Genomic DNA, 18,293 nt, shown 5'->3' on the forward strand with positions numbered 1-18,293 from the left:
TTAGAGACAGGTGGTCACCCTACTTACGGGCTGAATTGGAACCTGTTGTGTTGATAATAAGACAGAAAATATCATATTGCCTCTATATAAATCCATGGTACGTCCACATCTTGAATACTGCATGCAGATGTGGTCATTCCATCTTAACAAAGATATATTGGAATTGGAAAAGGTGCAGAAAAGGGCAACAAAAATAATTAGGGGTATGGAATGGCTGCTGTAAGGGGAGAGATTAATAAAACTGGGACTTTTCAGCTTGGAAAAGAGATGACTAAGGGAAGATATGATTGAGGTCTATAAAATCACGACTGGTGTGGAGAAAGTAAATAAGGAAGTGTTATTTACTCTTTCTCATAACACAAGAACTAGGGGCCACCAAATGAAATTAATAGGCAACAGGTTTAAAACAAACAAACAAACAAACAAACAAACAAAAGTAAGTATTTTTTCACAGAACACACAGTCAACCTGTGGAACTCCTTGCCAGAGGATGTTGTGAAGGCCAAGCCTATAACTATAGGGTTAAAAAAAGAACTAGATAAATTGATGGAGGATAGGTCCATCAATGGCTATTAACCAGGATGGGCAGGGATGGTGTCCCTAGCTTCTGTTTGCCAGAAGCTAGGAATGGGTGACAGGGAATGGATTACTTGATGATTACCTGTTCTGTTCATTCCCTCTGGGGCACTTGCTTTGGCCACTGTTGGAAGACAGGATACTGGGCTAGATGGACCTTTGGTCTGACCCAGTATGGCCGTTCTTATTTTCTTATGTTTTTATCATCTTTTGTCTTTTAAGTTTTGCCCCACGATCATTTCACTGTTTATTTCTGGCAGCTCTAATACAGCAATCTTTTGTTACTCATCAGCCACTGCGAGTGTTTATAGCATGGGTCAGCTACCTATGGCACGCATGCCAAAGGCGGCACATGAGCTGATTTCCAGCAGCACTCACACTGCCCAGGTCCTGGCCATTGGTCCGGGGGGCTCTGCGTGTTAATTTAATTTTAAATGAAGCTTATTAAACATTTTAAAACTTTATTTACTTTAGATACAACAATAGTTTAGTTATATATTATAGACTTATAGAAAGAGACCTTCTAAAAACATTAAAAATGTATTACTGGCACGTGAAACCTTAAATTAGAGTGAATAAATGACTCGGCACACCACTTCTGAAAGGTTGCCGACCCCTGGTTTATGGGAACCCACTGAGGGCTAGTGCCTGAAGGGCCTTGTGCTTGGAGCACCCAGAACACTTGCTTCTGAGCATGTGGTACCCCAGTACCCTATCACCTGTGGGCTGGTGTCCCATAGCACTCACAGTGACTCCCTGAGTGGATCAGTTATGTTACTTTTTGTAGGTTTTGAAAAATTCAAATTTTAATCTGTAATTTGATTTTCTTACACACTGTGTCCTGATCCTGCACCTTAGGGCCATGCTTAATTTTATGCACTGTGAGTTATCCCACTGAAGTTAGTGGGTAAAGTTAAACATATATGTGTTGGATTGGTGCCCATGGTAGTCTTCCCTGTTACTATAATCCAGGCAGAGTTTTTAAGGAGAGAAGTTCCAGTCCAGACATCTTCCTGATTTTTTTCCCTCTCGGGTCGCCTTTCGTTCTGTGTACTCTTGATTTAATTATGAGCGCTGAATTAACACACTGCAGAGTATCTGTTGCTCTGCATTTCTCAGTTTTCCATGCACTAATGAAAAGAACATGATTTTCAAAAGCGTGTCCATTGTATTTTTATTTAGTCCAATAAAGAGGAGTACCTTACAGCTTTCATATTGTTTGTGTGATAACCAGAAACTTATAGAACCTTTCTGGTTTTGCTCTTGTCCAAATCAGGCTTTCCATTTTGCTATTTTTGGTCTTTTGGGGGAAGTATACTTTGTTTTTTTACACAACAGGTTATAATCTCTGTTTTCGTTCTTTACCAGTAGTTTGGAATAATCATTGGGAATGAATTTGATATTAATTTTACTGTAACTGATTCTAATGCAATCATCTGATAAACTTCCATATGCAGCATTTAAATGATATTCCATTTTAATTTTTGAGTATTAAAGTATTAAAATCAAACATTTGTTGATAAGAACATGAAAAAAGGCCCTTATGCAATTCTTGTGCATAGATGGGAGAAATTTGTATTCCGAGGGTCAGTACAAGGCAATCATGTCTCACAGTAATTATTCATCTGACAGCTGATGGCAGGATATAGTAACTGTATCATTCTTTATCTCTTTGGCTGTAACAAGCTAGATTGTGATCAGAGAACTGACACAGGAATTTTCAAAATTCAGTTTCAAGGTACTTCTGATTTATTTGATATACTCCTAATTTTGATTTGATTACTCTTAGGTATAATTAATTACTCTTATAATTAATTACTCCATTTGCACAGCAATACATAAATTGTCCCAGCTTTTTAGCCAGATGTAATATGATGTGATGGAAGCCTACCAATGGTAAAAGGGGAAGGTAGAAAGCATTTGACAGCCCTGATCCTGCAAAAACTTAAGTATGTGAGAGTCCTGTGGCACCTTTAAGACTAACAGATGTATTGGAGCATAAGCTTTCGTGGGTGAATACCCACTTCGTCAGACGCATGTAATGGAAATTTCCAGAGGCAGGTATAAATATGCAGGCCAGAATCAGTCTGGAGATAACGAGGTTAGTTCAGTCAGGGAGGGTGAGGTCCTCTGCTCACCTCAGCTGCTGGGGACCTCACCCTCCCTGATTGAGCTATCCTCGTTATCTCCAGACTGATTCTTGCCTGCATATTTATACCTGCCTCTGGAAATTTCCATTACATGCGTCTGACGAAGTGGGTATTCACCCACGAAAGCTTATGCTCCAATACATCTGTTAGTCTTAAAGGTGCCACAGGACTCTCTGTTGCTTTTTACAGATCCAGACTAACACAGCTACCCCTCTGATACTTAAGTATGTGTAGCTCAGATACACAATGGGACTTAGGCATGGCAACTCTGATGCAGTGCCTAACTTTTAGGTGACTTGTGACCCAGTGAAATCCATAGCCTTGCATTAGAAGGCCTAGGCTCCCTATACAATGCATAGGAAGAGTTAGGCACTAAGAATGGGGTCCACAGAAGACAGCACGTTGATCAGGGAGCAGCCTAAGGGTATGTCTACCCTGCAATTAGACACCTGCAGCTGGCCTGTGCCAGCTGACTTAGGCTTGCAAGGGGGTCAGGTGGTCTGGCTGAAGGGCTGTTTAATTGCAGTGTAAATGTTTGGGCTCGGACTGCAGCCTGATTTCTGGGACCCTCCCACTTCACAGGGTCCTAGAGCCTGCGCCCCAGCCTGAGCCAGATCGCCAAAATCACAATTAAATAGCCCTTTAGGCCGAGCCCTGCGAGCCTGAGTCAGCTGGCATGGGCCAGCCCCAGGTTTTTAATTGTAGTGTAGACATACCTTGAAGAATTATCTGATGTGTTGATTTTCCTTTATTGAAGAAAATTATTACAGATTGTGTAAACAAATTCACCTTTGCTTGCCTCTCTTTTATCCACTGGTTAACCTACTGGCCTAGAAGTGTCTCTTACTTATATGAAAGTTTCTGCCCACAAATCTGATTAGCATACGTGGTCCATATGTGGTCTCAGAGTTCTGTTTCTGTTCTGTGTAACCATTTGCCAGTTATGTTTCTTGTAATGTTCAATCTATGCATAGTCAGAAAAGTATTTAATAGCTTTTATTAACCTACGACTTTTTTACATTAATCAATAGGAGGTTTAGGTTAGGATGATGACACGGCTTATTGTTTTTCCAAACAGAAGCCCCAATTCCGCAAACCCTTAGGCACGTGAGTAGCTTTTAGGCATGTGAGTAGTCCCCCTGCATTCAAAGAGACCACTTTTATGTGGAAAGTTACTCATGAGCCAGATAAACAAAAGGACTTCGGCATCCAACTGCCACATTAGGTGCCTAAGTTGAACATTTAAACATCACTGAGATCTTCGAAACCCATGCTTAGCTGCTGCTGAATCCTGGAAGTGTCTAAAATCCCTATATGCCTAAGTTTTTGACAGTGGTCATACACACAGCTGCCTCAATCTAGGCACCTGGTTGCATATCTCACAGTTAAGCACCAGCAGGATACTCAAACAATGCATTCCCCCAGCTCTTTTGCCTGAAGGGCTTGATCCAGTAGATATCTCAGAGCACACCTAATACAGGGCAGAGATTTGAACTTGGGATTTCCACCCCTCAGGTGAATGCTCTAACCATTGGACTATGGGATAGTGAGGTGGAGCACTCACATTCATTCCTTTTGAAGCCACTGCACTATGTACAAATAATTAAATATGCATTGGACCAGAGAGAACTTGAGATTGATTCTATAGCCCACTGGTCAGGGCACTCATCTAAGATGTAGGAAACTGAAGTTCAAATCACAGCTCTACATTAGGCAGAAGGAGGAACTGAACCTGCGTGTCCCACATTCTAGCTCCAAGAGAGGGTTCACAGCTATGAATTCCAAGGAAAGATAGATGCCTGGACTTTGGACCCTAACTGTACTTCCTATTGGCTAACTTAGGGAGCAGGGAAAGTAGGCCAGTAGGTTAAGCCAATGGATAAAAGAGAGGCAAGCAATGGTGAATTTGTTTATACAATCTGTAATAATTTTCTGTGATCAGTGTTGATTTTCTTTCAATAAAGGAAAATCAACACATCAGATAATTCTTCAAGGTATGGACTTATATTGACGTATAGAGAGTTATTCATTCAAGGGCAAATCTAGCCCCCTGCTCCATGGCCATCCACAGGTCCTCTGGAGTGTGACCATTGCAGATTTGTTTTGCAAGAGAAAGGAGAAGAGGCAGGTTGTGTGTATGTGTGGGACAGGAGGGCAGGTAAAGAGTGCATTCCCTCTGTATGAGGGAGCCTAGGTCCTGACTTCTCTTTGCATCAGTGTGTAGGAAGTAGGAGTTTAGTCCACCACATTAGTTGTAAAATATCTGCTGAGAAAACTGGAATAGCCTCTGTGATGTGGCTCTGCAACTACTGCATGACCTGGAAAGGGGAGAGTTCCCCTGTCCACTTTATGCATCTGTCTAGCATTCAACATGTCTAAATGAGTCAGGCACTGGAGTCTAGATTTGGATCATAGAACACTGCCACGTATTCCTTACGAATGCAAAACTGCTGTTGAGCTCTACCCCTTTTTCTAAATCCCATTAGTGTTAATATGATTTATTTATCAATTACTGAGATTACCACTAGGGCTACATTTGTAAAGAATGCCATGGAAGCTTTCAGTTAAGGCAACAACACTTTCATTTTCAAATTGGAATTTTAGGGCTGAATTCCATGCTTTTCTCCTAAGATTCCCAGCCCAGGGTGGAGAGCAAAGATGGCTTCATGCCATCATTGCACCCTCTGGATTCTGGCTACTGCAATGGCCATAACTAACCTTAGGCAGCCTCCCCAGGTTGCCTTTGGGCTTTGCAACAGCCCAGAATCTCTATAGCACTTCACACCTACTCCTGCCTCACACCCAGCATGCTCTCTATACAGGGATTTGTGATGGGGACCAGTTGGTCAGCTCAGTCTGGGCTGGACACATGATCCATGTACACTACCACAGGGGTGGAAAGAAGCTGTATTGGGGACCATAATCAATCCCCCTGTGTCTAGTGCAACTGATACTAGTAATAAGGGACTTGTGTGGCTCAATTGAACACAGACAGAATTTGCAAGTTCTCTGCACACAGGGTTCCTATTTGGATTTTCCACAAAATACAGGAAGAGGTTTTTGTACCAGAAATTGCACTTTGATCAGTGCCTTCTTGGTCATTACAATACAATAAAATCTATAGCTACGGTCTCTCCAAATGCCTCACTGTTGTAATGAGAATATACATATCATAGGACTTTGGGACAGTAGATAATGGTGACAAAAGACAGGAGATACACGAATAGCAAAAGCAATAGTGTGGGAAAATGGTTGGGAGCTCGCTGTCTGCAGTATTTTGACCTCCATTTGGAGACTCTGTGAGGCAAAGAAGAATGGGTAGAAGGTTCTAGATATTGAGCATGGGAGGAACAAAAGTATAGTCTTCAACAGAGGAGAAAAAGGGGAATAGGACCTGAGACAAGGACAGAATTGACAGAGCACAGGGAAATGGTTAAGGAGAATGAGAGGGGCTGTGATCATGGTGGGCATTGAAGGTTATAAGAGTAATTTTGTGGTGGATGAGGAACCAGTGGAGATCTTTTGTGAAAGGAGTAATGTGATATGTTGGAGTGGGTGATGTGGCATGATGTAGCCAGGGCCGGCTCCAGGCAACAGCTTAGCAAGCAGGTGCTTGGGGCGGTCACTCCAGAGGGGAGCGGCACGTCCAGCTATTCGGCTACAATTTGGCGGAGGGTCCCTCACTCCCGCTTGGAGTGAAGGACCTCCCACTGAAGTGCCGCAGATCACAATCGCAGCTTTTTTTGCGGGGAGGAGGGGAGGGGTTGCTTGGGGCAACAAAAACCATGGAGCCGGCCCTGGATGTAGCACTCTTCACAGCATGGAGTTGGGATATGAGCGATACTGGGAGGCCTGGAAGGGGGGAGTTGCTCTAATTGAGCTGTGAAATGACATATGTATGAATGAGTGATTCAGCAGAATGAGTGCTAGGGTTATGGCACAGGTGTGAAGGTGCTAGTGAGTGGACTTGCTCTGTGACATGTGCAAAGGAGATCTTTCAGTTGAGGATACTCCAAGATTACAGAAAGGAGAGGAGGAGAAATGCAGAGGGATGCACATGGGCAAGAGCACTTCTTTTATCAAGTAGGAGGATGACTCTTAATGACCTGCTAAAGAAAACTGACTAATTCAGCTTTGAGTCTGAAGGGGAGCGAAGAATGATTTAAATATGAGACAGAGGGAGGAAAAGAAGGAAGGGAGTGAAGGTGAAACACGATGTCAAGAAGGGAGTGGAGAGGGAGACCCAGGTGCAGTAAAAGAAGAGGGGATGTAGGGAGAAGATACATTTGAATGAAACATCCAGATTTTGGGGGCTTAACTGAAACAAACAGAACTGCCTGCCATTATTTGACTCACCAGTATTTGAAGAGTTATAAAGAAATATTAACATTATGATAAGAAGCAGAACAAAATGTGAAATATGGCTATTTCAGAGCTCCAGTGACAGTGCTCCTTTTAGGGTTCATTCCAGCAGAGACATTTAAACATTTACCTACTCCCTCTTCATGATCAGACTATGTTCTCAGCATATTACTTCACTATCTATCTATCTATCCATTTTCAGCCTGTGTAAGGTTAAGCAACTTTGCTGGATGAGCCCTTTGCCCCCAATTCAGCAAAGCATTTAAACACATGCTTACATTCATCCTTATTCAGGAAGCCACATAGAACTGGCTTGAATTTAACTTTGAGGTAATTGTTGGAACTTAAGCACACATATAAAGTTAAGCACATGCATTAGTGCTTGCTGAATAGAGATTGAGTGCTGAAACAGGGCCTTAATAATGTGCCATTCATATATTTTAACAATGAACTGGGACAAAAAGCTGTTTGGTGATTTTGGGCCATATTCCACTAAAGTCAATGAGAGTTTTGCTTGAGTGAGTACTATAGGATTGGGCCCTTTGAGTTCTTTAATGATTTTAATAAAATGATAGACCCTAATCATGCTCTCACTGAATTCAGCAGGTGTTCTGCCATTGATTGCAGTGGGGGCAGGATCAGGCTCTTATCTATAAAGATGTCCATCTGGAGTAAACCAGATATAACTCTACGTGGACTTCTTTATAGAATCAGAAAAATATAGGGCTGAAAGGGACCTCCATAGATCATCTAGTCCAGCCCCCCCGTGCTGAGGCAGGACCAAGTGTATCTAGACCATCCTTGACAGATGTTTGTCTTAAAAACCTCCAATGACAGGGATGGATAATGTTTATTATCTGTTGTAACCAGTAATATACTTTTGTTGAAATTACCTTCACATATAGCCTTGTTTGGGTTAATCTGTTCTTAATTTGTAATTCACTTTCAGAACCTGCAAAGCCAGAGGGTCTTAAAGCCTTCAATGTTTCATCACATTCCTTCTCGCTGAATTGGAGACTACCTTATGGACGTGTGGAAAGGTTTCATGTGGATCTTATTCCTGGTCATGGCTTTATTACTATCCTAGATCTTGGAGGTGGGGAGTATCGGGTATGTGTTTTTATTGTAGTACTTGGATGGCCAACTTTTGTTTATGCAATGTGCTGATGGGAAAGTTCTTTGCAGAACTGACCAACCATTAAGCTTGCTTCTTTTAGCTTTTTAACATAGATTAGAATACAAAAGTACTAATGCCAAATTTGTGAGAGGAAATTTCAACATCTGTGGTTTGTTACCTTAACAACGGTTATAATACTTTTTTTTTTTACGTCTACTATAAACCTACAGCCAGTCATCCAAGAGTTCATGAATAGTTTAACAAAGGAAGGGCAGAGCTATTGAGTAATACAGGCTCATTAATTGTGTACTTGCCAAGAAGATCTAGCCTTAAATCATTAATGCAGGCAACATTTCCCTGTTAAGCCATCAAAAAGAAGTAGGAGCACGTTTTGATTCTACTGTTTGAAAAAATATTATAATAATAATGACGTTTCTGGTTCTTTTGCTTTTGTTTTTAATTGGAACTGCAGAGACACAGGTATTTTATATAAATACTTACTATTAAGGCGTGTGATGTTTATTTCAAAAGATAAGATGGATAGATGTTGGAAACTTGAAAATTTTTCAGGGATCTTTATAATATTTTTTATTTCTTACCTCAGAAGAGCAGGACTTTCTAATGCTTCACATGCACTTAAATATTACCATGATGGTACCCTATGATAGACAATTTTTTTTTTTACAGAATTTTTTTTTACTGTTAATTTTGTTGTTTTTTTAATATTGTATGTTATTCAAGTCTTATGGTGGATAACTTAAATACAATTACAAAATGCTATATTGCAGCAAACATATGTGATGTAGTGTTTTTATTGCTGTAATGTGTATTATGTCATGTCACCTTATATCATGTTTAAAATTGTATTATCTGTTTGCACTTATCTTGGCAAAAGACTTATATGGATTAATTTGATATTTTAGGCTGATTTTTCTAGCGTTACTCCTGGAACAACATATAATGTGACAGTTTCTTCAGTTTCTTCTTCAGCATACAGTTCACCAGTCAGTAGAACAGTGACAACTAATGTAACCTGTGAGTTAATTATGAGTTAATTATGACTTATCACATTTTGCCCATTCCTGGTAAATAATTGCTTGATTTGCTGCTTAAAATAGGTACAATATTTCTTTATAGGTTATAGTCAGTAATGAGTTTGAACCTGATAGTGCTATTTTTGCATGAAAATATTAGACAGTTATTTGTTGTCTTTAAACCATCATCATGTATATCTGCTGAGTAGGCTAGAAGAAAATTGAAGTTCCTTTAAAAATTGTTTTTAAGGAGAATATGGTTGTGATTGAAAGTTTTATTAATCCTAATGGATAGTTATGGAAGTATTTGCTCTTATTTGTATATTATGTATTTTACACATTTCAAACTATACATATAGACATCTTCATTTGATATGATTTCTTTAAAAAAGTATACTAGTAGCAAACACATTTCCTAAAACAGTGGCACAGATTTCTATGTAGTTTTAGGTGAAGAATCCTGAAACTGAGCAAGCTATAAAAATATCTCTTAAAACTGGCAAAATATCTGGCATCAAACTCTATTTTGTCTGTGAAGATTTTGAGCATTCCATTTTTTACATTCTTATAAAAGAATGTTCCTGGTGTTCCAAAAAAGCATTTAATCAGCTTTTGAAATACTGTTCTAGGGGGAAAAAAGCTTCATATTTACGAGCACATTAGTCTTTAGGCACTTCAGAAGTCTATGCTGAAAAATGCTTTTATTTGTATGCATTAACTGTGAAGATATATGAATTGTTATCTGATAATTTAGTTGAAGAATGTTCTTTTTGCAGATCCAGGACCCCCGGTATTCCTTGCCGGTGAAAAAGTAGGATCTGCAGGAATTCTGCTCTCTTGGAATGTACCACCACATCCAAATGGGAGGATTATATCCTATATTGTTAAATATAAGGAGGTCTGCCCATGGATGCAAACAACTTATACCCAAGTAACAACAAAACCAGATAGTTTGGAAGTTCTTCTCACCAATCTTAACCCTGGAACAACTTATGAAATTAAGGTAACAATATTAATGACATAGCTTTTGTACTTTGAATTCTGGGTGTATTAGACAATATCTGAGATTAAAGTAAAAGAATATGAAACTATTTTAGGCACATATAGTACTCTCCTAACCAGCCTACTAATTACTTGTTAAGTTGTGCAGTAAAACACACTGCCCAGTTCTTTTTATTTACCACAGTACTTTTCTTTTATTACAACAACCATTATAATAATTATCATCTCAAAGTACACTAAAATGTGATTTCTTCTTTTAACATCCTGTTTGACATAACATATGGATCATAACTGTGGATCAGTAACTCAGAGGTAAATTTTCAAAAGTATCTAAGTGACTTGGGAGAAGAGCTGTGTGAAGGACAGAAATTCTGTTTTGTAAGGATTTTGAGGTTTAAAAATCTGGCTTTGTTCTGAATCAGAACAACCCACAAAACTTCTGAATTCTCTACAGAGGAAAATTAAAAATAAAAATTGTTTTGGGTTGATGAAAATGTTTTGTTTTGACAAAAATCAAAACATATACTTTCCATTTTTACTTTAAAAAATTTATTATGATAAATATAGAATGTACATAATAGAAAATAAAATATTTCAAAATGAAAAATTGAAATGCTTCCTTCTGAAAATGTTGTAATGTGACATTGTTGGCATTTTGATTTTTTCCGGTTGTCTTTCAAAACAATATTCTGGCAAAACTGACCTGATGGAATATGGCTCTGTCAAAATTTCTCTGACAGAGAGAAGTCCCATTTTCAATAGTGACTTAGGCACTGAATTTCACGGGGACTCAGGCTCCTAAGTCAGTTGGGTTCTTTTGAAAACTTTACCCCAATTTCTTTCAGCCATAATGATTTACCTTGTAATATATTCCAAAATGGAAGTTAACTTCATTACTCTTCTATTTCCTTGTTGTTAAAATTGTTGCTTGCTTTCTGGATTTGTGCTGATAATCAACAAATGCATTTCCATAGGTACAGTATAAGCGGGCTGAGTATATTGAGATCAGGCATTCTTTTGATTTTTATATATGTTTTCAAAAAATCTTCTTTAACATCTGAAAAATGAATGAGAAGACGTGAAATGGCCTGAAATTATATACAATTCCCTTGCCAACATTTGTGGCAAGAGGAAAATGCTAATTTTTGTGAGGACCTAGATCTTTTATGGATCTTCCTACAGTGGGGTGCTCCCCAGGTAGACCTGTTCGCCACCGCCCAAGATCGACAGTGTCCTCAATTCTGCTCCAGAGCGGGAGACGGCAACGGGGTGCTATCGGATGCGTTCCTGCTCCCATGGTCGGGGCCCCTGTTGTACGCCTTCCCGCCCATCCCCTTAATAGACAGGGTCCTACAGAAGGTGAAGTCAGACGGGGCAAGGATTATCCTCATAGCCCTGGATTGGGCCCGTCAGCATTGGTACGAGTCCCTGCTGCAACTCTTAACGGCCCCTCCTCACAGGCTGCTGCTATGCCCGGACGTCCTCTCCCAGGAGGAAGGTCATCTCCTCCATCCCAACCTAGCCGCGTTCCATCTGACAGCGTGGCTGCTTTGTGGTTAAATGAGCAGGAGGGGAGGTGTTCTGAGGCCAGGGCCGGCTCCAGGCACCAGCTTAACAAGCAGGTGCTTGGGGCGGCCAAGGGAGAGGGGCGGCACCTGCGGCAATTTGGGGGCGGCAGATCTCTCACTCCCTCTAGGAGCAAAGGACCTGCCGCTGAACTGCCGCTGCCGATCGCGGCTTTTTTTTAAAATTTTTCCCCAGTTGCCGCCACCGATCGCGATCGTGGCTTTTTTTTTGCTTGGGGTGGCAGAAATGCTGGAGCCGGCCCTGTCTGAGGATGTAAGAAGGGTCCTGCTGGAAAGTAGGAAACCCTCCACACGACGGACCTACCTGGCTAAGTGGTATAGGTTCTCTATGTGGTCAAGGGATAGAGGTTCCTCTCCCTCTTTTGCACCTATCCAGCTTGTCCTCAATTACCTCCTGTCCCTTAGGACCCAAGGCCTGGTGCCCTCCTTCATCAGGGTGCACCTGGCGGCCATTTCGGCTTTCCACCCCCTGGTGCAAGGCCTGTCGGTATTCTCGCATCACATGACAGCCCGGTTTCTGAAAGGGTTAGATCGGGCATTCCGTTATGCCAGGCCCCCGGTCCCGCTCTGAGACCTGAACCTGGTGCTCTCCCGCCTTACAGGGCCTCCCTTTGAGCCTTTAGCCACGTGCTTGTGGTCCCACCTGTCGTGGAAGGTGGCATTCCTAGTGGCCATCACCTCAGCCCGCCGGGTCTCGGAGCTCAGGACCCTGACTTCTGAACCTCCGTATATGGTTTTCCATAAGGATAAGGTTCAGCTCCACCCTCACCCTGCTTTTTGCTGAAGGTAGTCTCGGCTTTTCACATGGATCAGGATATTTTCCTTCCAATCCTCTATCCTAAGCCGCATTCCTCTAATGAGGAACGCCGCCTGCACATGTTAGATGTGCGCAGAGCACTGGCCTTTTACTTAGACAGAACCAGGCCATTTAGGAAGTCCCCCCAGCTTTTTATTGCTTCAGCCAAGCGCATGAGGGGATGACTGGTGTCCACCCAGCGGATCTCCCGCTGGATCACCTCATGCATTCGCACTTGTTACGAACTGGCAGAGGTTCCCCCGCCTCCTATTGTGAAGGCCCATTCAACGAGAGCCCAGGCCTCGTCAGCGGCCTATGTGGCTCATGTCCCCATTCAGGACATCAGTAGGGCTGCTACATGGTCCTCTGTCCACACGTTTTCATCGCACTATGCGATCGTCTCCCAAGCAAGGGATGACGCCGGGTCTGGTAGGGTGGTGCTCTGCCCGGGTAACCCTTAAATCTTTACACTTAAACTCCTACCTGCCTCCATCAGAATAGCTTGGAGTCACCTATAGTGGAATACACATGAGCAATCACTTGAAGAAGAAAGGACAGTTACCTGTTCCATAACTGGCATTCTTTGAGATGTTTGCTCAGGTGTATTCCATGTCCCACTCTCCTTCCCCTCTGTCGGAGTTGTCTGGCAAGAAGAAAATGAGGGTGGGGGGAGTATGCAGCCCCCTTTATGGCGCGATATGTCAGCGCCACTCCAGGGGTCGCAGCGGTGCTCCCCCTCTACGGATACTGCTAAGGGAAAAACTTCCGGCACCGGTGCACGTGGCGAGCACGCACACCTATGTGGAATACACATGAGCAACACATCTCGAAGAACGCCAGTTACAGAACAGATAACTGTCTTTTATCATGGTATATGAGCAAACATCGTTGTTGTATCTTGGTTCTGACAATGGCCAATATTGGAAGGTGTAAAACAGTCATAATTGATAATTAGACAATAATATGCCTACAGGAAAGTTTCTTTCTGGAACTTAGTAGTTGTCATGTCTCAAAGCATAAGAATAAATAATATCCCTTATAAATGATCATCCTAACTAGTTTAACTAGGGATGATAACTGTGATTCCTATAAGAGTCTAATCCTTTGATGCTCTTTTCTATAATATCTTGTGGCAGTGAGTTCCACACCTTAACTATGCATTGTGTACACATTTACTTGTACACAGTTTTTAATTTGTTGTCTTTCAAGTTAATTGGATGTTCCATTTTTCTTTTATAATAAAACAGAATATAGAGGTGTGCACAACTGACCTCTTTACTATTCAAAATGTTATATACTTCTGTCATAGCATCTCAGTTGTTTTCTTTCTAAACTAAAAAGCTCTAATCTTTTTACTCTCTCCTCATACGGAAGTATTTCCATGCCTCTAATTATATTTAGTGTCCTTGCTGGACTCTTTTTATTTCTGCTATACCCTTTTTGACATGAGGTGACCAAAACTGAACACAGTATTTAAGGTGAGTACATACCATCCATTTATAGAACATCATTATATGTTCAGTACTGTTCTCTTTCCCTGTCTTAATATAGCCTATTGTCTGCCCACCCATCCAGCTATCCAGAATGATGCCTAGATAATTTTCCTGAGTTGTTACAGTTAATCTAGAACCCATCAATGTATAAGAGCTGTTCGAATGGTCCTTTCCTCTGTGCACTACTGCACATTTACTCTCTGCCATTTCTTTGCCATAGTTTTGCCTAGCTCTTTCACATTTTTCTGATGTTCCTCACAAGCCTGTTTACTCATGACAAGTCTATAGAAATTTTTTCCTCTCTATCCTGGATGCTTCTTCCACAGACTTTACCATTCTGACCCCCTGCACTTTCACGGGCATCCTCTTAGCATCCTTATAAAGACTGTCAAGCATTATCCTCCGCCACACAAAGGGACACAATCTGCAGTATTGTCACCATATATGCATACACACAAATACTCTGGCCCTCACTAAAGTGCTCTCTACCTCCATTTCTCCTTTCACAGTTTGCCACGCTCACCACTGTTGTGAAAATTTTAGGAGATGTTAAGTTGCCCTATTCATTAATTCTCTTAAATCCAGACAATAAGTCTTTATTTTTATCAAACTCTCTTGTTCTTTGTTCTCTGTAGGTGCAACTGACCCTTGTGCAGAGGACCAACACAAAGTCAATGCACCACTTAAGCCCCGTACATAAAAGACACTCTGTCAGTTATGATGCTTATTCCCCAAACTGTGCCATGATCTCAGCTCACCACACCTCCAGGGAGAGGTACCCTGCTATACTGTCATCCCTCACAATCAGGCATACATACTCTGCATCACTCTCACTTCTCCCCATGCTTTTGCCTTTCAGACATCCCAGACAATCACTCTACCATGCTCTCACCAACCGAGGAGGGGGGCCTCCTATCCTGATGCTTCTGAAGTTGAGGAATTGGAGGGAAGGTGTCCTTTTCTCCCTTTCCTTCCAAACTAAGGAGGAGGAAAAGGAATGGGGGAAGAAGGCATGATTGTCTTCTCTCTGCATAGTTAAAGTGAGAGGAGTAGAATTCTTGCCAAGTGAGGATAGGTGCTATTACTGGGGTATTGGTAACCTGTGTAGAATCAGCGTTCATGGGGCCTGAGCTTGGTAAGTGCTAAGTGGTGTTGATTGCCCTAAATTCCTGTTTACTTCAGTATGAGTTGAGGGCACTAAACACTGTTAATTCTGAACTTTTGGCTTGGGATTTGTTATGGGGAGACCAGGTGGCGTTCCCCAACAGAAGTAGGTGTTATGGGCAAACTGAGCCTTCTTCATTTACTGCTGCCAGGAATTTTGTCAGCTGGGTTAGAGATTTTTCATATTTGTTATAATAAAGTTGCAGTCTTGTCAGCCATTCAGATGGTGAGTCCATGCTGTTGCATGAGAATTGCTGGGAGATCCATATGCTTCTAAAGAGAAAATGTACATGAATGTGTAAAGAGCCTTTTTTGAGTGAATGTCATTGGTTGAGAATTATTGTATTTAATATTTATCCATTAAAAGTTTAGTGTAAATTAAACAATTGCAGCTGAAAAAAAAGAAAATTCATTTGTATAATTGTAATTCAACATGTACAGCTTATACCATATATATGCATGACTACTGGCACTATATATTATGTGAATTCTCTAATGTGACTGTTTCGGTTTATTGTAGGTTGCTGCTGAGAACAGTGCTGGCGTTGGAGTATTTAGTGATCCTTTTCTTTTTCAAACTGCAGAAAGTGGTAATTTCAGTAAAGCTTCCATCAATCCAATTTATTCTTATAAATCGTCGCTGAATTTTTCTTTTAAAATAATAGAATAAAAAATTCTGATACATTTAGGAGCAAATCCTGATCCTTTCATTGTGGCTACAAAGGACCTCACGTGCAGTGGAAACGGTGCCATTTTGCCATGCATGGCGGAGGCAGGATTTAGGGTGCCCTGGTGCAGGCGGTCCCCGTTCATTATGTGCTGTGAATCCCAGCTCTGCAGGGGCTCCACACATGTCTCTATGCAGATGGGGTGGAGGAAATCAAGGCAGGGATAGCTGATCAGATACTAAATAAACCCACCAACTATTGCCCACTGCAGTATGGGGGCACAAGAGCTACAGCAGAGTCAGGATCTTGCATAGCCCCCTTGGAGCGAGCCCAGCTTCTAACAAATATAATACACAGTATTTCTTACTGTGTTTGCCTCTTAATGCTGACACCAAAAGCTCAGTTATAATGCATCCTGAAATTAGAATCTGATTGAGAACATCTGACGTTTTACTGATTTTTCATAACATTCTAAGTCTATGATTGTTATTAATTTATATTATGGGGTCCTTATCCTACAAACACTCTGGTAGAAATTCATCTCTGTGCCGAGAGCTAGCACAAGGCTCATTTTGAGAGCTTTAGGTGCAATTTAAGTGGTGATACGGCTTTTGCTAGTCCTTTGCAAAGGGTGAATTTCACGCCCTGTGCATGGAATTTCCATTAATTTCAGCAGGAGTTTTCTGCAGACTGAGTGCTGATCACCCCAGCACGCACTGAAGTCAGTGCAAGGTGCTCAGCACTTCGTGGTTTCAGATTCTTAAGGACGGAACTTTTAAATCTTCTGAGATAATTTATCATTTAGGAAAACCCCCATAAATGAGAACTTTCTAAATGGAGCTGTACGAAACTGCTACTTTTCCTTTTGCAAATAATTGTATGCAAACATAATATTGTAATGAGCATACTGTATTTAAGTTTAACAAAGGGCAAAGATACACCATTTTGCCCTATAAAGGCATTACTGCTTCTCAGAAATTGTTTGCAAAACTCTACTTACATATGATTCATTTAAAATAGAAATCCTCAGTAGAGTTCTAGCTGAAATGATGAAGAAAAGAAAACTTTTTATCAAGCAACTGCATTTGTAATTTTGGTTCTCTTTTTAAGTATCACAGCTCTGAGAGTTAAAAAACCAACATCATCATGGCCACCACCAAGTGGATAATAAACTTGTTATATTTTTGTACCTAAAATATGAAAGTTTATTTTGGATATAAATTGAATAGTTAAAGACTTGCTGTTGCAAGTTTTTGATTCATGAATAATAATCACAACAGGAGACATTGTCTGGAAAGGAGTAGTAAGGAGAGGTACAAAGAAAATCCAGAAATAAAGCCCCTATTCAACAAAGCACTTAAGCAGGAGGCTTGGAGGACCTGTCTCTTATTAGTTATGGGAGATTTTCTATAATGTTGAACATGAATATATTTATTTAAATCAACTCATTTTTCAACACAATATAGCAATATTTTTAGTTTATGCAATCTGGGTCTGAACCTTAAGTATGGCATTTCAGATAGTCCTCTGTACTTCTAGATGTTTACTTGACTTACTCAAGAACTTGAATCTTTTGAGGTCCTATATTCCATTTCCTTATAGTGCGAACTGATTTGCTGACCCAACGGACACATCAAACTGTTACTGATACAAAGAACATAATTTCTTGGTCACACACCATCATGTATTGGGAAATGATTAATCAAACAAATACAATAAATATAGTATAAATTCAAATATTAAGGGAACAGTTTTTAATATACCAAAATGTTGAGGTTTCCCAATCAGTATTTTTCATTATTATTCTCTGAAGTAGAATGGTTCAATTTACTAGTTTAGATTAATCTATTTTAAAATTTAAATTAAAAGTAATTTTATAAGGCTAATTCATCAGGAGGGACAAAATCACACTTTTAAAAACCACTTTCTGCCTCAGAGCACTGATTTGCCATTTGACTGGTTATATGCACACTTACCCACCACCCTCCCCCAAAAGAGACACATCAGCTTGCCAGATCTCAGTTGCAATAGCAATTGCTGGATTTGTTTTTTTCAGCAAAACAGTTTTTCAATTAAAAAATGCTGATTCATCAAAGTCAAACCCGAATGAATAAATAAAGATATCCTATCTCCTAGAACGGGAAGGGACCTTGAAAGGTCATTGAGTCCAGCCCCCTACCTTCACTAGCAGGACCAAGTACTGTTTTTGCCCCAGATCCCTAAGTGGACCCCTCAAGGATTGAATTTACAACACTGGATTTAGCAGGCTAATGCTCAAACCACTGTGAAAGTGGCAGTTTCAATATAATTTTTGTTGAGAAGGTTTTGTGCTTAGGGCACTCACC

The 18,293-nt window shown here is 40.7% G+C and overlaps 1 protein-coding gene across 1 annotated transcript in view; it reads left to right on the forward strand.

The window, feature by feature from the left end:
* PTPRQ (protein tyrosine phosphatase receptor type Q) overlaps positions 1 to 18,293 on the forward strand; it is a 205,334-nt gene that overhangs the window by 51,051 nt on the left and 135,990 nt on the right. The window contains exons 20-23 of the mRNA XM_034764828.1: positions 8,038 to 8,198; positions 9,129 to 9,240; positions 10,016 to 10,242; positions 15,801 to 15,870. Coding sequence (XP_034620719.1) covers positions 8,038 to 8,198; positions 9,129 to 9,240; positions 10,016 to 10,242; positions 15,801 to 15,870 — 570 coding nt within the window. The remainder of the gene's footprint in view (positions 1 to 8,037; positions 8,199 to 9,128; positions 9,241 to 10,015; positions 10,243 to 15,800; positions 15,871 to 18,293) is intronic.

This window comes from Trachemys scripta, chromosome 1, assembly GCF_013100865.1.
Source record: "Trachemys scripta elegans isolate TJP31775 chromosome 1, CAS_Tse_1.0, whole genome shotgun sequence".
Lineage (NCBI taxonomy): Eukaryota > Metazoa > Chordata > Testudines > Emydidae > Trachemys > Trachemys scripta.